The sequence below is a fragment of the Octopus sinensis genome, linkage group LG2 (assembly GCF_006345805.1).
Source record: "Octopus sinensis linkage group LG2, ASM634580v1, whole genome shotgun sequence".
NCBI classification, from domain to species: Eukaryota; Metazoa; Mollusca; class Cephalopoda; order Octopoda; family Octopodidae; genus Octopus; species Octopus sinensis.
The window spans coordinates 43,761,493-43,788,136 of record NC_042998.1 but is presented as its reverse complement, the minus strand read 5'-3'; the positions used below and the strand labels follow the sequence as shown (position 1 = coordinate 43,788,136).

The 26,644-nt window shown below is 34.8% G+C and overlaps 1 protein-coding gene across 5 annotated transcripts in view; it reads right to left on the bottom strand.

Moving 5' to 3' along the window:
* Positions 1-26,644, bottom strand: part of LOC115232160 (innexin unc-9) — a 200,913-nt gene that overhangs the window by 51,284 nt on the left and 122,985 nt on the right. Inside the window, exon 4 of one of the 5 annotated variants that reach the window (XM_036512788.1) lies at positions 11,654-12,577. The exons of the other annotated variants lie outside the window; for them this stretch is intronic. Coding sequence (XP_036368681.1) covers positions 12,543-12,577 — 35 coding nt within the window. The 3' untranslated portion in view covers positions 11,654-12,542. Of the gene's footprint in view, positions 1-11,653; positions 12,578-26,644 lie in introns of those variants that run through there. 5 annotated transcript variants of the gene reach the window in all.

Genomic DNA, 26,644 nt, shown 5'->3' with positions numbered 1-26,644 from the left:
TGGCTTTTTAAACCAGACAATGTTCTGAAAAGACAGCCACATGGAATGCATATCCGTTTCAGACCACCAATACTTGCAGTTAAGTTCTGATCTTTGTGGATATCTTTTGAGGCCTACGTTGCATTTACAGACCTTCTGGCATATATTGCATTGAAAGGCAGGCACAGACACATAAGCAGAATAGTTGGTGGAGTTTCATTTTCCATGGGTTTGCAAATGAGATTTGAGCCCAGCAAAAGAAAGGCATGGTCTCTCACAGAAAGAGGCCATTGTGATTCACCTTCTCAGTCGTAACATTCTTCCTTAAATCTCTCTTAAGTCTTGCATGAGTTATCCTTGCCTCTTCAAACGCTTTCACTCCACTCCACACTCTACGTTATGTGTGTGTGTGTGTGTGTGTGTATGTGTGTGTGACTGTACACACACACACGTATGTGTGTGGGGGTGTATATACGTGTGTGTGCATGTAAACGAATACACACAAACACGCACCCACATGTATGTTATTGTAGGGAAATGTAATGTTGCACCTAAAATAAAATACTGTATAACATTATTGTTTACATTCTCCTACAATCCAAGGGTTCATGCCAGAATTCTCAAAGAGGCTTCATTTATTGCTTTTAGGGATATAACCTTGTTATTATACTGTAGACACTCCATTGCCGCTCTTTGATATTGCCTTTACTGAATGCGACTTCAAACAGCCATATCGCACGCACACACACACACTAGTGAACATACGAAAGAATATAGCACTCAGCATATTTGGTATGTGCTACATATAAATTTTAATAAGCGTTTGACGTAGCTCAATATAACTTTCAGTTTCGTAGGCACGTAGGACGCCTCCATCTCATCAGAAATCAGGAGAGATTCCTAATTTCTGCTGAGAGGATGCGTCCACGAACGCTTTAGTTATACGAAGTCAAGCTGTTATATATACATGCACACACACACACACACACACACACACACACACCACACACACACACACACACACACACACACACACACTCACTCACTCACTCACACACATACACCCCTATAAATATTTCCTAGGCTCACATCTCATTTGCGGTCTCATGAAACACTCACCTCCAATAACTTCTCTGCCTATATATCTGTGTGCACCTTTCATTGTCGTGTATGTCATAAGGTCTGCAAATCTAACGGAGGCCTCAAAGGACATTTTAAGATCCACAAAGATCAGAACTTAACAGCAGCTCTTGGTGGTACAAACCAGATACGCCACAACAGACGTCATGATGGATCTAAAGCGTAAGTGCAAGAGGTGGTCAGATTCTGCATAAGGAGTAGACAACCGCCATATATATCTATGTATAAGCATTGCAACTTTTTGTGCACAATTTTTTTATGAACTTTTTTATATTTTCCCAAGAATTTTCCTTGTAAACTGTTTTTAACATGTTCTTATTATTATCAAAGAATTTATATACGTATTGTAATATTGTGTGACAACCAGTTCCTAACACAACAAAGCTTTTACATGTTACTTTTGACAATCTTTTCCTAAAAAAGTGAAACCGGTCTAGTAAATAAACAACTTTTAAAACTGTATTTTCAAACCTTCTTTCATATATAATTTTACTCGTGCGGTACCTTTGTTATATATATATGCTTGTGTTGAAGGATTTTAAAATAATTTAATTCCATTGTAAACATATTTGGTAGCTCATTGTAAAAGGCACTGGTGATGAATTCGATATACGCTGGTTAACGGAATATTTTTTCCGCAGTTTCACTTCAATAAAAATGATAATTATCGTAATGATAATTATCGTAAGAGCTAGAAGCAGAAGAAGAAGAAGAATCGACATATATCTGTGTATGTGTGTATGTGTGTTTGCGCGCGTGTATATATGAGTGTGTTGTGTATTTATGTGTGTATATGTGTGTGTGTGAGTACATATGCAGCCAGACAGCCACCCACACGTCTAAATAGGTAAGCTATGCGCTCGTGGCCACATGTGTGTGCGTGTTATGTATATAAATAAAGCAAATCAGATCAAACACAATGGTATTTGTTTGATTGGAATAATCGATTTTGCAGACACATATTACTTTTCCCATTCCACATACACATGCACGCACGCATGCACACACACACACACAGAGATATGTGTGCATGTGTGCATATATATATATATATATATATATTATATATATATATATATATATATATACACACTCATCTATTTATATATATATATATATATATATATATATATACACACTCATCTATTTATATATATATATATATATATATATATATACATTCTGTTATTGGTCGATTTAGAGCGCCCGTCTCAATATCGGTTTATTGGGCTTGAGACCAGAAACAAAAACCGTGCAAAGACTATGATCGGAATAAAGTATGTTACTAAACATATTGTTATACGAAACTTGTTATATTTTCTATTTTTCTTTATAATAGTTCGCATTGTAATTGTCATCTAAATGCAGCAAGCCAATAATTACACGAATGTTCTGCTTTACTTCTCATGTCACAGTTAAGGCTAAATTCCTGTCTGTCATGAAATTCGGAAAATAGTCTAACAAGTTTCTGTTGTAGTTACACCACCTCCCCTCTCTCAATGCCTATACCGGCGCGATCACATATACACACAATTAGATGCACATAAACGCAAACGTATATACACGCATACATGCGGAGAGTGCGTATGTCTTTATATTACTTCCATGCATGTGTTATCTGACTGTGAGATTTGCTTTAGCCAGGTAATGATATCCATGAGTAACAAAAAATAGGGGCTTGATAATAAATTTTACGCAGCAGTAAAGAAATGGAGAACATTTAACTTTTTGGACTGATTTCTTTCATCAAAAGATAGAGAGTAAAAGGTAGAGAAGAATGAAAATCTAGCAAAGGCTATACTATGAACAAAGCATGTTGGAGAATGGGTTGAAGTCGTACAACGCAATCGTATTTTACAGCAACGAAGGGTTATCGAAAATATAGACATAGGCGAAAACTAAACTTCAGTGTACGCGTGTTTTGTAGTGTGTATATCCATATAGGTAAGTGTGTGTTGACAGCGTGTTGTGTGTGAATGTGTCGGTATAGGTGTGTTTCCCTGTGATTGCGAATAGAACATCATACCATGTATATGCGATAGTGGATTTATAGAGTTTATAAGAGAGGACGAATGATACCAAATCGAGTGTGAGTGTGTGTGTGTGTAAGAGACAAACGGGGAAGAGTGAAAAGCACAGGGGTAAGTATTTGAGTGTGTAGAAACTACTATCGCAAAAGAATATCAAGAAGTTCGTCATACTGTTTCAGTGAAATGATTATAAACGAATTTCAGTTCTTCCTAGAATATACAGGAGACGTTGCTTCAGGGCATAAAATTATACAACAGACGTTGAGGCGCTGCTGGGCGCGTTAAGCAAAATTTATATACTACACGTAGGAGATGCTCTATAAAAGTCTATCAAGATCTGATCGGATTCTCCGTGCAAAAAATACCACATAGTTGACATGTTATGAAGCAAATATGGTTCGTGCAGTAAACAAAATTGGTGTAGTTTAGAAGCCTGGTAAAGAGGGGCATAAAAATTGAATCGAAGACAGCGAGTTTGGTTTGTTTACCAACGTTTGTTCTTCTGAGAAGCTAATGACAGAGTTGGAGTAGTACTGTGTCAGCACATGCACTTCTAGCATCTAATTCAGCCTCCTGTCTTCCGCTAGTTGTATATATATATATATATATATATATATATATATATATATATATACACACACATATATATATATATATATATAGATAGATAGATAGATAGATAGATAGATAGATAGATAGATAGATAGATAGAGATAGATAGATAGATAGATATAGATAGGCAGATAGATAGATAGATAGATAGATAGATAGATAGATAGATAGATAGATATAGATAGGCAGATAGATAGATAGATAGATAGATAGATAGAGATAGATAGATAGATAGATAGATAGATAGATAGATAGATAGATAGGCAGATAGATTATATATATATATATATAGATATAGATATGTATATATGTATGTATGTATGATGTGCATTACACACGCACACATACCTACACGCACGTATAATATAGATATGTGTGTGTGTACAGAGAGAAAGAGAGAGAGAGAGAGAGAGAGAGAGAGAGCTGGTAAGAAATGTCTTATCCATATACATTATATAAAAAAAGAGTCGGAAGAACTCAATACAAAGTTGTAGAGTAAGTTATGAACATTGTTTTAAAGCTAAAATTTCATATAATACGACGATTACTTTCATGTGTTGTCGATGTAATAAAAGAAACAATGTAATAAATGCAATCAATTTCATAAACGAAACAGTTTTGTTATTTGTAAACGGGATGAGTTCTGAAAAACGTTGAATATGATTTTGCTTGTTTTAAACGTATAGATCGAATGTTATTGAATATAGTTGTCGGTCGTTCGCCTGTTTGTATTTTTAGATATGCGATGACAAAAATAACGAGTTTCTTTTTATTGTTAACTAAAGAAAGTTCATGTATGTTTGTATGCATGTGTCTGCATATATGCTATATATAAAGAGGGAGAGAGAGAAATGGACAGGAGGGTGATGAAAGATAGAAAGCGACAAACAATGAAAGAGAAAAAGAGAGTGGTAAGAGAATGATTAAACAGACAGGCTAATAATGAACGACAAAGGGAAGAGAAAAAGAACATGAATATCACCTCAGCAGCTACAGGGGAGGACGGGGGAAGCTTCAGACGGAGAACTCCATGCAAATATAATTATTATCTAACTTTTATTTTAATTTTGTGCTTTTCGCAAATTAGACGGCTAATGGTCGATCAATTTTAATAATTGAGAACAACCTGGGTCGATATCCTAGTTGCGCTAATGAATATGATTATATTTTAAGAAGAAACTTTTCAATATGATAGAATGAAATTGTTGGTGTTGTGATCGTTGTTGTTGTTGCTGTTGTTGTTGTTGTTTAGCACAGAGGTCAGTAGTTCAACAATGACCATCTATAGTTCTTGTATATTACAGACTTATGTATTTGCATTGTCCACTTTGCCCTTGCTATATTAAGATGGCTAAGTTTGATTTGAGTGAGATCTGCTTTTACTTTTTTTTTATTTCTCGAAGGTCGAACGATCACGTACAGGCTGTCTCTCTCTCTCTCTCTCTCTCTCTCGCTCTTTCTTTCTTTCTCCCCCTCTCTCTCTTCCTCTCTCCTCCTTCTCTTCTTTCTCTCTCTCGCTTTCTCCACCCTCGTTCTCTCTTGTTGGTTCGATAACTGAATAATGCTATCGATAATGACTATTTTTAACTTTAGAACACACGTACTCTCGGTTAGCATACCTCCTTGCCCAACCAGAAAAGCCTGACATATAAGTCAATCTAACTAACGTGGTATTAATTATTTAAAGTTTCTCCAGTCATTATTAAACGTAGTTTTCATCGAACAAAATCACGTGTGCATGTAGCCCCGACGAAAGTATAACAAAAAAAAATACAGATGTAAACGAAAAACAAAAATCAACCGAAGAAGATATAGCTTCCATTGATTTTCACAAATATATGGATATCTGTGAAGACATAGCACAATAAACAAGCGTTTCAACGGAAAGTAGTAATCTTACTGTTCGTATAAATATTCCTATATATTGGAATATTTCCAAGCAATTGCTATTTGAGAAAATTACTTCAATTGGTAGGTTCTGTTTCCATTGGTATCTTAGGCGAAAGAAATGAAACACTAGATGAAAATGTCGATCGAACCTCCAACATATATTCGGTGTTAGATAAGTAGCATTGCAATAGCCTGGAACACCAAGAACATCAAAGCCTTTCTGTTGTTAAACAGGACACGTTGTTCTCATAAAAACGGCTGCTAATACTTCATTCTATATGTAATTATATGGCTGTGTGGTTAAGTGGTTTGTTGTAGAAACAAATGTTTCCAGGTCTCCCCACAGTGTGTGATATCTTAGGTGAGTGGCTTCTGCTATTATCTCGGGCTAATCAATATGTAAAAAGCGGAATTTGATAAACAGAAACAATGCAGAAGCCCATTTCTATTAATTCATATACCTATATATCCTTCAATATCTATCTATCTATCTATCTATCTATCTATATAATATTATATATATATATATATATATATATATATATATATGTGTATGTGTGTGTGTGTGTGTTGTGTGTGTGTGACTGTGTGTATACATATATGTGTGTGTGTACATATATATATATATATACATATGTTCAGCAAAATTTAGATTCAAATGAATATGGTACTTAAGTCAGATGTATCAGAATTTAGTATGGTGTTATCCATATAAATCCGTGGGGTGATCATAATCAAAATAAGCAATATCTTCTTCGGTAAGAAGATATTCTTGTTACTTATTTTGAGTATATATATATAAATATATATATATATGTACATATATATAAAGCAAATAAGTAACAAGGATGTCCAGCTATCAGTCCATTACGGCCGTTTCAAGGCTCCATTTAATCGATCGATGCAAATATCAGATCAATTTGAAATTGATGGAATGTTTGCATTGATCGATTAAATGGAGCCGCTTGAAACGGCAATGGCCGTAATGCATTGATACCTAGACATCCTTGTTACATATTTGCTTTTTATCCACCTAACTTCGAGCTGTGTAGATAATACTGGACAGACTTGGTGTCTCAGCTTAAGCATCTAATTCAACTGAATATATATATGCATATGGATTGTCTTTGCACAGGGGCCATCCGGACTCCTGCCTTTGCCGTGAACAGGAATTTTCTCTCTTCGCTCCTTTGCGCCACAAGGTCACAACACCCCTTCCCCTTTAAATCTGACTCCCTCCTCTCGTCTCTTCATCTCACACCTACTTCCTCTCTTCATTCCTACCCACCTGTCTCTTGCCCTGACAACCACTTCCTCATCCCACCCCCACACATCCCATCCCCGCACACTAGCACTGACCACTTTCCAGCAACCACACCATCATCCACACAACCACATATTACAGACACACACACTTACACACACACATCCACATGTCAAATTGCCCCCCACCCATCCACACGCGCACACAGACGCACACAGACGCACGCGCACCTTCGTTTTGTGATCATCAATACTTTATTATCTCCTCTTCTTCCTAGCTCTCCTGTCTAACTACCTGTGTCCATCCAGCCGCCATGATTGACCGCTAGCTCTAAAAGCTTTTTTTTCGTATTCTGTCTCTGTTTATTCCATCGCCTTCTTCTCTGTTGGAGAGCATATGCTCGAAACGTTATCGACCTTCTCACCTTCCCGAGCGTTAAACTAATACACCTGTCTTCGTCTTTTGTTTTTCTGTAAATTGCAACTATTCATATATATATATAATATATATATATATATATATATATATATACCGAGAGAGAGAGATAGATAGATAGATAGATAGATAGATAGATAGATAGATAGATAGATAGATAGATAGATAGATAGATAGATAGATAGATAGATAGATAGATAGATAGATAGATAGATAGATAGATAGATATGCCTCCTTTCAACCATTAATTAGTTTTCTACCAAGTTTTCCAAGTAGGGTGAAGTGAATATCATAGTATTCTCTATATAATAACTGAAATTGATTTCTTATTGAAGGATCAACATATATTATGAGACCAATAAATCCACCCAAGGAAGATATGATGTAGTTAAAAAAGAGTACAAAACTATATATTTTAATACAGTTAAACCTGTAGTGTAAAGTATTGATCCTTACTTCCACATGGATAATTAATAATTTGATTACCGAGATCCTTGTACTTGATTGGTACTGATCTTGATTTAATCTGGCGAACTAATGATTCTGCTAGTTCACCTCAATTCAGCAGTTTTGGCAAGAGAGAACAAATCAATTACATCGGCACCAGTACTTGATTGATTCTGATTTGATCGACCCCAAAAGTATGAACGGAAAATCTAACCGCAGCAGCATTTGAACTCAGAACGTAAAAAGACAGAAGAGGTGCTGATAAGCATTTTACCCAGTCCGATAACGATTCTGACAAGTCATCTGCTTCATTCATTCAAATTTTTAGCACAAAGCCAGCAATTTTGAGCCGAGGGGTGCAAGTCGGTTATATTGACCCTAGTATTTGAGTCGTAGTTTATTTTATCGACCTCCTAAAGAATAAAACGCAAACTTGATTTCAAAGTGTTCGGGCAGTTAATAATAGTGCAAAAATTGTTATAAAATTGCAACTGAATGAAACTATCTCTTGTGATTTCAAAAGACTACTTTAGACTGTAAGGCTGTGCGCTGTAACTTATTTACTTTATGCGTAAACCCGATTTTGATAAGGAATTCCCATCATGCCTGAAATATGATAAGGTCTGTAATTAAAAAGAGAAGCCCAATACAATTGATGTTTTATTCAGGAAATATAATCAGAATTATAAATAATCAAAAGCCAAAGGAAAAACTGGCACCAGTGTTGTTAATTGAATTGTCATTGTGTTTGTTTATATGAGGGTCACAGGAGTAGCAACGGATGGATTAGTTTACTCCAGGTCCCTGTATGACAGGGTTCATAATTTCCTTTGGCTTGTCATTCCGGCGAGTGCGCCAGAAGTGTCTTTGTACCGGACATTAACAGAATGGTTGAGCGCGGTATAAAATGTTTAGCGGCATTGCTTCCGGCCCTTTACGTTCTGAGCTCAAATTCCGCCGTGGTTAATTTTGTCTTTCATTTTTTCGGAATCGTTAACATAGGCGCAGGTGTGACTGTGTGGTAAGCAGCTTGCTTACCAACCACATGGTTCCGGGTTCAGTCCCACTTCATAGCACCTTGGGCAAGTGTCTTCTACTATAGCCTCGGGCCGACCAAAGCCTTGTGAGTGGATTTGGTAGACAGAAACTGAAAGAAGCCCGTCGTATATATGTATATATATATATATGTGTGTGGGTGTGTGTGTGTGTGTGTGTGTGTGTGTGTGTGTGTGTGTGTGTGTGTGTGTGTGTGTCTATATTTGTCCCTCCAACATCGCTTGACAACCAATGCTGGTGTGTTTACCTCCCCGTAACATAGTGGTTCGGCAGAAGGGGCCGATAGAATAAGTACTAGGCTTACAAAGAATAAGTCCTGGGGTCGATTTGCTCGACTAAAGGCGGTGCTCCAGCGTGGCCACAGTCAAATGACTGAAACAAGTAAAAGAGTAAAGAGTATAAAGAACCAGAGATATTCTCTCTGTCACTAAATCGTTATTTTTTCTTTTCTTTAGACACAGTACACATTCAATGAGTTCTTCCTCTTTCGATAAAATAAACTGTGAGTTGAGGGAGATTTCACTGCTATTTCTAGCAGGTGCGCGCTAACGTTCATTCGATTGCACGTGATACCCGAATTAAGTTTCACTTGGCGGAAATTACATCCTGCTCATGGATTTCATCTTCCAATGTCTTTACACGTTTCAGTTAGTCACAACGAGGGGAAATACACCAGCAATATTTTATAAACACGAACAGCAGCCACTTTAATATGTGGATATAATGTACATGAAGGGAATTTATGAATTAATTATTTAAATTGAAATATTTGATATTAATAACTTCTAATCGCACAACTGATTGATAATTTAATATAATTGATTAATTACGATTTTTGAAATGGGTCTATCACAGATTAGATTTGACATTTACGAAACTGTAAAAATTAGAAAATTAAAGCCGAAACATGTGTTCAGACACGCATGCAATCACACAAATACACATAGTCATTCATACATGTTGCATGTATGTGTGTAGTAATTTCCCTTATGTATTTTCTCTATGTACTTCATATATATATATATAGATAGATAGATAGATAGATAGATAGATAGATAGATAGATAGATAGATAGATAGATAGATATAGATAGATAGATGAATAGATAGATAGATAGATACTTACATACATGCATACATACATATATACATAGAAAGATATACAGATAGACAGATGGACAGACAGACAGATAGGCAGACAGAGATAAATAGATAGGCAGGCAGGCAGGCTGACAGACAGACATATAGATAGATAGATTGATAGATCGATCGATAGATAGATAGATAGATAGATAAATGCACATATACATGCATATACACATGCACGTGTACATACATACATACACACAGTTATGGCTCTTTGTTTTCAGTGGTGTATATGTGAATGTAGTATGTGTGTATGTGCGTGTGTATATGTGTCTACAATATAACTTACGTCAGAATGTGTGTGTGTGTGTGCTGTATTTAAGTGTAAGACATGCCAGTGGCTTACCTAAATCAGCATTCGACCGTATTGTTTTCACATATGGGACAAGGTCATGCAGGGGATTACAAACAGATTAATTAGTTTCTAAATGACATCAGATCGACACATACTATTACACTTAAACTGCTGTCCTATCAATCGAAAATTCATTTCATTTATTTGACGTTTTTCTTTTTGCATGTCAGAGGTGTATTTATTGTTATAAACTAACATTTCCCAACAATATAAATCTATATATTTCTATTATAAGACGGAAGGCCTGCATTTTGGGGGACTGGACTAATCAGCTACGTCAACCCCACTATTCATCTGGTACTTATTTCATTGTCCCCGAAAGGATGAATGGCAAAATCAAACTCAGCGGTATTTGCTCTTGTACGTAAATCCGGATGAACTGCCACAAGGCATTTTGTCCGGCGTGCTAACGGCTCTGCCAGTTCACCGTCTTCATATAAATTCCTAATAATCTTATAGGCGCAGGGGTGGCTGAGTGGTAAGAAGCTGGCTTACCAACCACATGGTTCCGGGTTCATTGCCACTCCGTCTTCTACTATCGCCTCCGGCCGACCAAGGCCTTGTGAGTGGATTTGGTAGACTGAAACTGAAAGAAGCCCGTCGTATATATGTATTTATATATATATATATATAATATATATATATATATATATATATATATATATATATATATATATATATGTACTTGTTTGTGTGTCTGTGTTTGTCCCCTAGCATTGCTTGACAACTGATGCTGGTGTGTTTATGTCCCCGTTACATAGCGCTTCGGCAAAAGAGATCGGTAGAATAAGTACAAGGCTTCCAAAGAATAAGTCCTGGGGTCAATTTGCTCGACTAAAGGCGGTGCTCCAGCATGGCCGCAGTCAAAGGACTGAAACAAGTAAAAGAGTAAAAGAGCAAAAGTGTAAAAAAGTAATCTTTGTACTATAGGCACAAGACCAGAAATTTCGAGGGAAGGGAAATGGTCCATTGTATTGACTCAGTGCTCGGCTAGTACTTACTTCATCGACCCCCAAAGAATGAAAGGTAAGTCGACTTCAGCAGAACTTGAATCGAGAACGCAAAGACGAGTGAAATCTTGCTACTCGTTTTATCCGGTGTGCTGACGATTCTAGAAACTCGCCGCCTTCATATATATCCCTAAGTCTTTCTACAATAGGCACAGGACCTGAAATTTTGTGGGAGGAGAAATAGTCCATTAAACTGGCTCCAATACTCGAGTAGTACTTATTTTATCGACCCTTAAAGAATGAATGGCAAAGTCGACCTTGAGAGAATTTGAAAGTAAAGACAGGTAAAATGCCGCTAATAATCATTTAAGCCAGCGTGCTAAAATTTTGCTACCTCGCTGCCTTATATAAGTCTCTAATAAAACCCTTCTTTCACACAAGGAAGATGATATTGTAGAATATTCATGAATTACCCAAGAGCAAGACATCATAGTGCTCTGTGCGGGTGAAAAACTAGTTCCGCAATTACATGGTTCTAGGCTAGGTCCACTGCTCGACACATTAAAAACGTATCCACAACCTTTGCCTCGAGGTCAGCCAAGCTGTTTTCAATGAAATGAGTTGGTTAGGCAAGCAACTAGATGAAAGTTTCTTTGGGTTGTACATAAATTTATGTGACAGACCATAATCGATCAGAACGTTAAGTAACACCACTTGGTTCCTTGCATACATTTTAAGAAGTTGAATCTTGTAACATTGAAGTTACTTTTTCGGGCTGATCATATATTTCTTCCTTTATTTAACTAGACAGAGTTCTTGAAAGATATTGTGCGCTGTAATCTTCCGCCTCTGACAAAGCCTCAAAAAATGAACGGATTTGGGTTTTTTTATGAAAAGGAAATGGATCCTTTCCAATCATTAGGAGATGTAGTCTTGCTTTATGGTGCTCGCAGCAGGGGACACTGATTCGTTTGCATTAGTGATAAATTTAGAAATATATTTAAAATGTTATCAGTTAATGGTGAGTTCTAGTAACCTAATAACTTTTCTTAATCAGTGATATAGGACAAATAAATAATAATAACTCTGGAAACTACATGTACCACGGGTGTTTTCTTTTTAAGAGTTATCCAATGAAAATCGATGCAATGAATATATCACTCCATGGTAGCTTGGTTTTGTAAAAATATCAGTGAAATCTCCCTGGAATCAGATCTCATCACTTTAGAAAAAGTAAGGTCACGCCCGATAGTATAAGTCCCTCGATATAATCTCTGAAAATATGACAAAATGGAATTGTTTGATATAAATAAAGGCACTCACTTACAGCTCACCTGAAGCTAAGTAACAATAACAACAACAACAAACATAAGCTAGGCATCCGAAGAATGAAATTGAGTTAAACACAATTTTCTTCTGTGATGTATCTATTATTCATGCTTTACAGAGACTTGCGGGAAAAAAATCGACGCACACTTGCAACATCAAAAGCTTAATTATTAAATGATTTGTACGATATAGTGTTTGATTTACATTGACTTAGCAAATAGCCATCATCTTCTTCCCAGTTGTTTCTTACTGGTATCTGTTTTGATAAAGACAAAAGGAATGAATAACAGACTGCTCGACAATATTTTAAATGAGAACCGACAAAGATGGAATGTTACAGATAAAGCATGTAACTCCGTTCTTTGCTAGCTCGCTCATGCATACCTTCTGAACTCATGCAATCATATTGACTTCATTATGATTAATCACGACAATTCTATACGATATATGAGAGAAAATTAATGATGTGTGATGTTCATGCTTTTCTCGGTGGCATAAATGGTATAAGCGACCTTGGATCAAACAAGAATCAAAATCACATCAGAATTTGAAACGTCAGCAGCTATCTTATTGTACTCAGAAAATAAAGATGTATTCTATTTAAACAATAAAATCACCAATATCTAATATATGTACGTAGCTTTAGTAGCTAGCGGTCAATCATGGCGATGGCCAGACATATTTATATATATTTATAAATATATATATATATGCATTTATGTATTATGTACCCGTGTATGCATGCATGCATGTATGTGTGTGTGTATGTATGTATATATGTATGTTGTATGTATGTATGTATATATGTATGCATGTATGTATGTATATATGTATGCATGTATGTATGTATGCATGCATGTATGTATGTATGTATGTATCCAATGGACGCAAAACAAGGCAGGCTAGTTTGGGAATAGATCCAAAGCATGAAAACATCGAATCTAAATGAGATGAGGAATTTACAATTTTTACCACTTCAAAACCTAATAATAAAACAATATTGATATCTTGGGTCAATGAACGAACCCTTACGCGGGTTCGTACTATATTGCATCCTACTATATTTAGGAAAATGAATACATTGGAAGATTTTGTTCTGGATATATAAAAGTATGAAATGGTCAAGATTAGAAAGTTTTTGATGATAAATCTGCTCTATCTAACATTAACCTGAACCTAAAAAATATCAGCAACAATATTAATCTTTAGTACATGATTGGCTAACTAAAATGCAATATTTTATTTAGAACGGTGAAACTCCATGTAGATAAAGCTACAAATAATAGAGTGTAAATATTAGATTAAGAAGAAAACTTTGGACAGATAAAGTCGAGAACTGCCCGTGGGACACGAAACCACATATTCTACAAGCATGAGACAAACGTTCAACCCTTTGGACCATTGCAATCCTTCAAATTTCTTTCATCATTTTAGAAAATGTATTCTTACCATCGGTGATATTTAATTAATATCATAACCAAGTCAAATTTGTTAGTTAAAATAATTCGCAAAAGTATCAAAAATTTATTAATTAAATAAATATCTAGCACTAGCTTGACTATGAATAAGAAATTGGCGTTGAATTAATTGACCAAAACCCTACATTGATCTAATATGGTGGTAGTTTGAAATCAGTATAAGAAGGTTTTACACCTTTCAACAATGAATATTAACTTCATAATTTTAGAGAGTACACATCTTTTATGACAATATTAATAGTGATTAAATAACCAATGGCAAAAGCACGTTGCTTGCGCTTCATCAAAGGAAATGCACTTAGCCACACTCCCGTACTTATGCATGTAGATATGTATATTTTTGTGTGCTTCTGTTTATATATATATATATATATATATATATATGCGTCTATCTATCTATCTTTTTTTTCGTTTTTGAAACTTTCAAGAGACAAAACCTGCCTAACCATTCTCACCTTCCTTTTCCAGTACCACTTGTAAAGGAAGGTGAGAATGAAGAGGCAGGTTTTGTCTCGTGAAAGTTTCAAAAAAAGGTGGGTGAATGTAGCAAAGATGGTGCGTGCGAGTAACGAAACCACTTTGAGCATGATCCTGTAAATCGTAAAAAAGAGAGAGAGAGAGAGAGCACCTTGCTCTCATGTGTTTATTTCCTCCCTGCCTGAGGTTATCGTGGTCTTTTCTGTAGGTTTTTCTTTCCACGGATGAACCTAATCTTATTTCTTACTTAAAAAAAAAATTTCTTCCGGTGATACACGATCCCTTTTGATTGCCTTTTTTTTCCGATCCCTTTTGATCGGAATTTTACATTTGTTTCCTTTTTTCCTTTTTCTTTTTCCATCTTCGAAAAGAAAAGTTCTACATTTGTATTTGTCCCTTCTGTGTTCAGCCTCGTGTGGCCAATAAAGAAAGTTATCTGTATTTAAACTTAAATTTCTTGAGAACAATCTTTTCTTAGTGGTCAGCCTTCTTATATGTCTCTCTCTATCCGTATGTATGTATGTATGTATGTATGTATGTATGTATGTATGTATGTATGTATGTATGTATGTATGTATATGTGTGTGTGTATGTATGCATATATATTTACACGCAGTAGGTGTATGTTGAGTGGGATATTTGCAGAGTCACAGTCATTTTATTTTTCAGCTTATAAAATTGATACATTTTTAGTTTCACGTAACCAAACTGCCAGATTTACAAACGATGCATTCTAACATGCATCCAAGACCTAATTTCCCTGCTAACAGTATGAAAGAAGTAGTACATGAAGAGATGTTCATACATTAAATCTACCGGGATTGTCCTTAGCAAATATGATAGAATCGATTGCTAGAAACGCATTGATATATATTTCTTTCAATCATTGTCAGATTATGACAATAATACGTTTTATTTCTTGTACTATTAATTGGAATTTTTCCAAGTTGTCTCAGGGAGATTCATCTAAAAACTGTATTTGATCTAAGGAATAAGACTTGAAGATACAAGTAGAATTATGCATCGTAAAGAGACCACCACTAAAATTTGAGGATGAAGCCGCGTTCTATCAAGGAAAAAAATCAATGGGACCAGCAATATATTCAGCTTGAATTATACAAGTGAAATGGAATGTTTAATAAAATTATTTTCAGAAGGTGGAAATTAAGAGCGGTTTCTTCTTTTTTTCCTGCAGTTTATATTTCCAATGCAAATAAATCAAATATTATTCCAACATATAGATGAGATAGTTATTGGTTTTGGGACTTTTTTTTTTCGTTGCGGTGTAATCTGCTCTACAAAGTAGACATATGGAAGTGTATTACACTCATTACAAATCCAAATGTTCTTCTTTCTGAATAGACGGTAAACTAAATGAATCACACACACACACACACTATTGATAGATAGATGTATATGTAAAATGTATGCAGAGAGACAGATACTTAGATAGATACATAAATAGATAGATATATAGATAGATAGATAAATAGATAGATAGATGGATAGATAGATAGATAGGTAGATAGATACATAGATAGATAGATAGATAGATAGATAGATAGATAGATAGATAGATAGATAGATAGATAGATAGATAGATAGATGTATATGTGCGTGTGTATATTTATTAACAAATGCTTACATATTTATGCATACATATATCCACATACACTCGTGTGTGTGTATGTGCGTGTGGATGTATGTGTCTCCTATTTGGTGTACCTTTTGTCGGATATGTGTATGAGTAACAGGATTGAAAATATCGATTTGCATCAACAGTTTCAGCATCTTTTCAAATACGATTTTACAACCATTCATTCTTAATTTCTTTATGTGCATATCAAATATTTTGTTTGATATCTACATAAATCTCTTATTTTAGCATGAATATATAACCCTACCTTTAGAAAAATAAGTATTTTAGCCTCCCAGGTGTTTCAGCTTTAAATAGTTTCTATGATCTACGTACAAATACGATACAATGTATCACGTATAATAATTTGCTTTCCTGAACGCGAAAAAACATGTTATCTATAAAGAAATTATTTTTCATACATCCCTTTTGATTGTTTTCTTTTAATGTTCAGAACAATGGTATAAACTTTTGGTGGATGCTGATAGTTAACTAAATTGATTCCAGTATATATCTTGTTCATTGTTTCACTAATTCAGGTGAGGTGAAAAGCAAAATGACCTCCACATAATCTCAAGTCAAAATGTAGAGATTCGGTGCTTGCTCAAATTCTCCATACTATTTATTATACTTTTATGACGATTCTCGAAGTCAATAACTTGTGATAACTTCAATATTACAACTGCACCAGGTACCAGTCTGCAATATGAATTTTATTAAATAAATCTATAGTTGACCTTCAGCATATTCCTGGTTAGAAATGAAAATTTTGCACCCTTTAGATATCGTTATAGATATTAACTAAATTCAATATACTTGTAAAAGTCTTCAGCACTTAAAATAACTGTGATATTATAGTCTTTTAGTTGGGTTTGTGGGCATCAATCAGTCAAGTATGAAAAATAAAGTTATTCAGTTCTCTTATTGAAAGACGCTACCAAATTTTTCTTATGACTACATTAGCCCTTTAAATGCGAGATTAAATTTCATGATTATTCCACTAATGATGTTAACTGTCTACCAAAGAACTAGAATTGGTATTATCTGTAAGTCACGTTGCTTCAGTAAACTTGACATATCTCAACGAAAAAATAGTTTTAAGCATGATATTCCTCAACAAATGTTAGATTTACTATACAAAACTGTTTTCTTCAGTTAAGAGCAATGGAATTTTGATTGTATATATATTTTATAATTGACTTGTTTCAGTCATTTCACTGCAGCCATTCTGGGGTGACGCCTTGAATGTTTTAGCCGAAAAAATCGATCTCAAGATTTTTTTTTTTGAAAACCTAGTTCTTATTCTATCGTTCTCTTTCGCCGAACCGCCATTATACGGTGACTGACGTGAACACATACCATCACCGCTTGTCAAGCGGTGGTGGGGACAAGCAAGGACACACACACACACACACACAGAAACACACACACATACGACGGTCTTCAGTTTCCGTCTATCAGATCTACTCACAAGGCAACAAGGCATTGCTCGGCCTGAGACTATGGTAGAAGACACTTGCCTAAGGTGCTACGCAGTGGAACTGAACCCGGTACTATGGGTGCTACGCAGTGGAACTGAACCCGGTACTATGTGATTGCGAAGCAAGCTTCTTACCATACATCTTGCCTGCGCCTTTCTCTGCTTTTAGGTGTAAAAGGGTTAAATTTTCACTATACGATTACTCGCTTTACATTTCCAATAGATGCACATTAATGCAGAGCCACCACATATACAATATACAGCTGAAGAAAGAGTTGGTAGCAAAAGAGAAGATAACAAAAAATATCAATAGATATTGTATGAATGTATGGATGATGGCATCTATGTACGCTCATGAATAATAGAAATGTTATTTTGGAACTATTAAGTTTATAATTAAGAGATTCAACATAAAATTTAGGACAACCGTAGAGAAATTATACAAATTACTTCAAACAAAAATGTTTAGCGGACGTCCCGAGCTGTTAGCCACATGACCAGAGTCTATCATCAATTTGATCTGTCTAATCGCCAACAAGATTAGATTAATCCTCTATAATGTGATCTAACGCATGTCGAACGGCACAAATTTTCACGTGTATAAGAAATGAGTATTTGAATACATACAGATTACACACGCAATACACATACAAATAGGCACACACACATTCACACAAGCACTCATACGCTATCACACATATTCACACAAACACAAATAGACAGATTACATACAACACACACACACACGCACATACACACATACACATACAACACAATTCTTCTATCTTTTATCTTTTACTTGTTTCAGTCATTAGACTGCGGCCATACTGCAGCACAGCCTTGAAAATTTTTTAGTCGAAAAATTCGATCCAAATACCTATTCTTAGCACAACTATTTCTTAGTTTGGAATTTATTCTATTGGTCTCTTTTCGTAAACAAACCATCAGTAGCAGTTGGGGACAAACACAGATACGAAAACGCACACATATTCATGCACACACATGAACACGCGCACACACTCATACACACACGAAATATTGCAATGGCTTCATAACTACCGTCTCGGCTATAACCTTGGAGCATAGGATTCCATTACACCGCACTTACCTAGTGTACCTAATCGTTGAGATCACCTGTGAACTAAACGCTCATACTTTGTGTATATATATATATATATATATACATACACACTGACACGCACAAATACGCACAGGTATATATATATATATATATATATATATATATATATATAATATATATATATATATATATATATATATATATGTATAAACAATTGCAGCGTGGAAGGTGTTTGTAAGCCATTTAAGAAACACACAAAAGCCGTTCGATTCACTTCAACATTTAAGTTTAATTGTCAAAATATTTTCGTCGCTAAAATCCGCGACCTGTTGACTGACAAAAATCCGTGCTGCATCTTCACAAATTAAACTTAAATGTTGAAGTGAATCGAGCGGCTTTTGTGTGTTTCTTAAATGGCCTACAAACACCTTCCACGCTGCAATTGTTTTCATTCCAGCACACGATCTCATATCAAATCACTTGCTATGCGAGTACACCTCCGTAATATATATATAAAATTTCAACAAAACAATTTAGATTCAAAAGAATATGGTACTTAACTTAGATGCACCAGAATTTTTTATGGTGTTAACCATAAAATTAACCAAGAAGAAAGCAAGAAGAATGCTTTCTTCTTGGTTATATATATATATATATATATATATATATATATATATATATACACCCACAATCACACACATATTTTCTTTTACTTGTTTCAGTCATTTGACTGTGGCTATGCTGGAGCACCGCCTTTAGTCGAATAAATCGACCCAGGACGTATTCTTTGTAAGCTTAGTACTTACTCTATAAGTCACTTTTTCCGAAGTTACAGGTTTGTAAGCACACCGATATCGGTTGACAAGCGATGGTGGAGGGACAAACACAGACACGCAAACACACACACACACACACACACACAACACACACACACACACACACACACACACACCACACACACACACCACACACACACACACACACATATATATAATATATATATATATATGTTAATAAAATAGAACATATGCATATATATAAACATATATGTACGTACCTACCTCTACATGTACATATACACGCATATATGTGTACAGGACACCAAAAAGACGTCGAACACATAGAGAGACGAAAAACATAGACACAAACCAAGGAACAAGACAAGCAAAAAAAGAGATACAGGACAATAAGCACAACGAAAAATCCCCTTCTTCAGTCGCTAAGGTTTCATCTACTAAACGTTTCGAAGGATATATATATGTATATATTATATATATATATATATGATGAGCTTCTTTCAGTTTCTGCCTACCAAATCCACTGACGAGGTTTTGGTCAACCCGAGGCTAAAGAAGACACTTGCCCAATGTGCCACGCAGTGAGACTAAGCCTGGAACCATGTGGCTGTGAAGCTAACTTCTTACTACACAATCACGCCTACGCTTATACAGAAAGAAAAAGAGAACGAGAGAGAGAGAGAGAGAGAGAGAGAGATAGATAGATAGATAGATAGATAGATAGATAGATAGATAGATAGATAGATAGATAGATAGAGAGAGAGAGAGAGAGAGAGAGAGAAAGAGTAAGAGATGGTAATAGGAGAGACCGAGAGAGGGGGAGATACAGAAAGTCAGAGCATGAGAACCAGAAGCACTGGACTATACCGAGATGGCTAGACAAAAAAAAATGAAAGATAAAATTAGCTTTGTTCAATGTGATATGGCAGTAAATTTACTGTCATGTTTTTTTTAGATAAGAACAATTCGGTTTTTGCTTCATAAGGTAACGTAAAACTGAGCAGCAGAATCCTCCATAACGCGTATACTGATGTTTGTGATATGTTTATATACATCACTGCTGTTGGGTCTAAATGATAGGAAATGAGTGAGATGTAGAAAGAAAGAAAACAAAAGAGAAAATAAAAGAAAAAAGAAAATTAAAAAGAAAAGAGAAAGATAAAAATTTAATTATTACAGTCTAATCGGTATTTATTTAGATATAAACATTCAATAAAAAATGTCGTGCCATATTCCGACAATTAGCGTGGTTGCATCAACTTATTATGGCAAAGTGCAGATCGTGGAATCTTCTGAATCGCAAACCTAATGAAATAATAAACCACCTCTAATAATTATGATAGTGCCTTCGTTTCTCAAGGATGATTGCCCATGCTCGACCTATATAAATAAACAGCTACCTGATGAGTGGGTGGATTCGAATGAAATTTTCAAGGATGTTTGGTCTCGTGACTGGCACGAATTGATTAGATTTGAGGATCGATCCAGTACACGACAAGGATTCTGGATTATTTTTCCTGTTATTTTTACTTATTTTTGAGAGCGGTCGGATTCATTTTTAGTATTCTCGTTTGTGAGAGCGGTCGAGTTTATTTCAGATATTCTTATTTTTATAATCATCTCCCGCTAATCGTTGAGAGGGCGTTAGTGTTGCCATGGCGGAGGTTTGCGCTCTCTGAGTGCACTTGTTATTATTTAAAATTAAGTACACTGTACCCAACTAACTCTACATCTGTTTCGCGCGCAACGTAAGTTGATTTGAAATTGCCTGTTCAGGAGAAGGTTGCTTAAGAGCACATTTCTAATTTAAGAGGTGAGACGTAAACATGATTAGTAACGAAAAGACTATGAAGTCCAGTTTTAAATATTTAGTTCAAGCAAAGTATTTGCATAACAACAGTGTATACACGTGTACAAGGAGACACCTATTCATAATCACTTGCTACAACTTTGTAAATAATATTTTTAATTAAAGACAGCCTGCATACTATTTGATTTTGTCGACTTTTGTTGTTGCTGGGATGATTTTGAAAACATAAGTTTCTGGATGTCTTTACTCTTATTTTATCATTCCGTGTATGTGTGTGTGTATGTATGTGTTTGTGTGCGTGTGTATGTGTGTATAGGCTATTCTTAATCTAATCGGCCCTACATTCTAAACGCAGAAGTTTTGAAACTCAGATATCATTATACAAGCAAATATACAAATACACACAAACACACTCATGCGCACACATACTTACACACGTATATGTGTGTGTAAACATATATATACACAAACACGTTCGATTTAAAAGGAATGTGAAATATGCATATGTGTAATATATAGAATTCTGTAATGTACTGATTGCCTTCATAACCACAAAACGCAGATATTTACAGAGAATAACATAGTCTATTGTCTCGACAATAGTAAAAGCCAGGCATTAACTAACTGTATCAACCATGAAAGCTAGAATTATGAATTATAAAGAATATAGTGGAAAACACCTAAATGAAGTATCGAATATCCTCGCCTAGCTACTGGTTTCTCTAACTAACGTCCATATTAATTGTAAACTAAACAGTATTCATACATAAAAACTTTCCAATGAATTTTTGAATACTGTAGGACTGCTTTTCAAACTATCTGATGTGGATTACCGGGAGATTTTTTTCCAATGTTTCAGGGACAGGTAATATTTCTTAGTAATATTAATTTATACCGGAAACAATATATAATGAATATAATAAAATGTATATTTTTTAAATTTTTCTCTTTCTCTTCTAGTTTCAGCTCATGAGCTGTGGCCATGCTGGGGTACCGCCATTCTTATATTATCTTATATTTATTTTGTAAACAAATAATACAATATTACATAAGCATTTTATATGCTTTTTATAATGTTTCTTTCTTTTCTGGAAACTCGCCGATGGCACTGCTCTTGGAGAAACATCGCTCTGAATGTGATTTTCTCCGACCTTACAAAGTACTCACAGGCACACACATATATATGAACAAGCACACACACTCACACACAAACACACACACATACATATATATAAACATACGTGCATGCATATATACATATGAGTACAGGTGTATATATATATATGTGTGTGTGTGTGTATGTGTGTATAGATAGATAGATAGATACATACATACATACATACATACACATATATATATATATATTATATATATATATATATATATATATATATATATATATATATATACATATATATATGTGTGTGTGTGTTGAACTACATTGGCTGTTATATCATGTATGTAGGTATGAATGTATATGGGTAAGTAGGTGTAAACATTTACATTGTTTGGGTTTTATCCTTATCCATGAAAAGACCAAAATGCATAAAAGCAAAAATAAATTAATTAATTAATAAAAATAGAATAAATATAAAAAAGAAGTAATGAGAAAATGCTCAGGTAAATTACTAAATTTACGGCATTTTTCGAAGTACGAGCTGTTGCAATAATTAATGTCATTAATTAAATGAGGATAAATGGCAAGTTAGTGAACAACAAATAAGCATCAGAAAATTAATTAGAAAACTACTGATAAATAAATACACCACGTGCACCAAATCTTAGCATATCTTGATCAATAAGACATGTCCTGAAATCATCTAGATTGGTTTCTGTTTAGAGTTTTTAATTAGTAATGTATCACACAAGATGATTTGTGATAGGTTTCAATCATAAGCTCAAATCTCACTACATTCTGAGTCATTTTTTGCTTCGTACTCTAACGTAATGGTCCCCAATCAGTTTTGCACCACGGACCTGTTTCGGGTAAGACAATTTCTGCCTGGACCGGAAGATTATGCGCATAACAAAACACATATTCTATATATTACAAATAATACACACACACACACACACACGTACACACACACGCACGTATACACACACATACACACATAAATACATACATACATACATACATACATACATACATACATACATACATACATACATACATACATACATACATACATACATACATACATACATAATCAAGGCCAGAAATGTTGGAGGAGAGGGGCCAGTCGATTTGATCGACTTCAGTGCGCAACTGGTATTTAATTTATCGATCCCGAAAGGATGAAAGGCAAAGTTGACCTCGACGGAATCTGAACTCAGAACGTTAAGACAGACGAAACACCGCTAGGCATCTCGCCCGGCTAAGCATTTTGCCTGGCATGTCAATGATTCTACCAACTCGCCGCCTTCCTCATCTTTATTATTTGCATTCATTTTACCCTTGTATATACTAATTTCTTTTAGTATTACCAGCTACAGAAAATATTCTTTCTTGAGGGGGTATATTAAATCGAAACGTGTCCGTTGCTTTCACCAAATGCTTTGTAAAATCAGGTTCCCTCAATCTACACTGTCTCTAATCTTCCAAAATATCTACTGACTATCCAAATTACATGTTTTTTAGGCTTTAACTACGGCGAGGCATTTACCCTACCAATTTTATGTAAATTTAGTTGATCTAAACATTTTAAACTCGCTATTATATATGAGAGAATCTATTGTACTTCTATTTAACATGCAGTATAATCTCCTGCCCGAGATATTTTATCGTATCTATATTATATTATTAAAATTCATAATCGGTAACAATACATTGGTTTTATATTTACATATTATATCGCATTCTCTTAGCCTTCTCAGTTTAATATATATATAATATATATATATATATATATATGAAAAGGTTAACAAAACCGAGATTTATTCAGCATATGCTCAAAAGACCAAATTCATATTCATTCTAATCTGCATTGGCTATATTCACCGTACTGCAGTAATTTCTCTTCTCAGTTGTTTTTAGATTTTAAACACCACTAGATTATATGAAAAGTTCCAAAAGGGGAAAATTAGAAAATTATTTCTCACATCTGGGGCCATAATTTCAGTCCATCTTGTAATAAAAATGAACTGAGATAATACCACAATAGGAAAAATCATTAGATATGAAAATATAAGCTGGACATAGCAATTACTCTAGATACATATTAAAATGTAATAGTTGAGCAATAAACTCCGGAGAAACGTATTCATGAATTCATCTACAAAAATATAAACATTAATGGCTTAATGCCTATTAGCCTTTCTCTTAATGTAATGTTCTTGTCAATTCTTTTATCGATTTGTAAGCGAACAGAATTGAAACTAGATATGTATTCCCCTTGAATATTTAGCTCATTTTCCAAGTTAGTCAATAAAGTATGCATGTAGCTATTAGTAATGAAATATATCAGAATGCCTGGTTGAGAAAAAGACATTCTATTGATAATTTTAAAAAAGAAACATGTTGAATTCATTCCAATCGGAAATAACCATTACAGTATTTTGTGTTTTTTGTTGTATTTTTGTGTCAATGCTCATAAAACTTAAAACTGTACATGGATGAACTATAAGGTTATTTGGAGAAAACGAAAAACTTATACGTGTTGTATTGTCTATGATACGATCGATTTCTGCCATTATGATGGCGATACAAGATGTATTACTATAAATATAGCTATGTTAATATTTTAGATAATAAATATACGTATGAGCAACAGTGCAAACTAAAGTAATATATAGTGAATTTAGATATTTAGATAAAGGTTAACTTGGAGTGTATATTATATATATATATATATATATATATATATATATATATATAACAATGTGCACACATGCGCGCACCTACACATACACACGCACGTACGCACACACACATATATATACAGAGAAAGAAAGGGACAATAACCAATGTGTTAAATACCTATTTCTTTACTACCCACAAGGGACTAAACACAGAGGGGACAAACAAAGACAGACAAACGGATTAAGTCGATTACATCGACCCCAGAGCGTAATTGGTACTTACTTAATCGACCCCGAAAGGATGAAAGGCAAAGTCGAACTAGGCGGAATTTGAACTCAGAACGTAGCGGTAGACGAAATACCGCTAAGCATTTCGCCCGGCGTGCTAACGTTTTTGCCGCCTTAATACAGGAATAATACATAATTTAATACCATTTTCTTTCGCTTCTAGAAAACACATCCAAATTACCAAATGGCAGTTATGGCCAGCTCCGCTTCAGAATAGAAGATTCTCTCAGTATTTAAGTATTTCTCCCGAACTGACATGTCATTAAGGAAAAGGACAGGCTTCTTTCCTTGAGTTAAGAGGACAGACGTGAACACATGCTGTTTCTGGTCACATTAACTTGCTGATGAAGGCTACTAAGATTGAAACGTGCACACGAATTTTCTTCTTTCTCCAAGCAATAAGCCTGTCTTTTCCCTTAAAGGCATGTCGGTTGTGATGAAAACCTGATTCTTGAAATTTTTTCTCTTGAAATCAAGTTGCTCACAGTTACTATTTGCAAATTATGATGCTTCGTCTGGAGGCGGAGGTAGTTTTAATAAATGAATTTTTGTTGTCTATGTTATTCAAATACATGCGATTAGCCACTTTGAATTGCTTCTCTTAGATAATTTTTGTTTGAAGTATGAAAACTACGTAGGCCACAACTGTTTCTAATCTGTTTTATACAAGTCTAATTCCTTTGGCAGCTGAAGATAAAGTCGGCAAATTCTGTGCTGGTGAAGGCTTGAGTCAGAAACATGTATCCACGACTCTCCTGGGCATGATATTTTCCTCAATAGAAAGTCACTTTAAAAGAAACTTGAATCATGTGATTACCTCCCCTTTTCATTCTTATCACTTGGTGATTATGACATGTCTTCGAAGGTGGAGATAATTTCAAGAGATCAAAAATTTTTGTTGCGTATTATTTGATGTACTGGCAAAATACATACCATTGACTTCTTCGAGTTATTGCACTTAGCTCATTTTTGCATATATGTGTGTGTATGTGTGTATACGAACGCGTGCCTACGTGTGTTTGTACACATAGTCTCACACATTCTCTCTCTCTCCCTACACACATGTAATTCAGGTTGTCTTTGTTTCATGAGAGTAAACTATCATCGTGAAAGAAGTTTCCTTTAATAGAAGGAATGGTCTTTAAGTTTACAAAGTAGAATCAT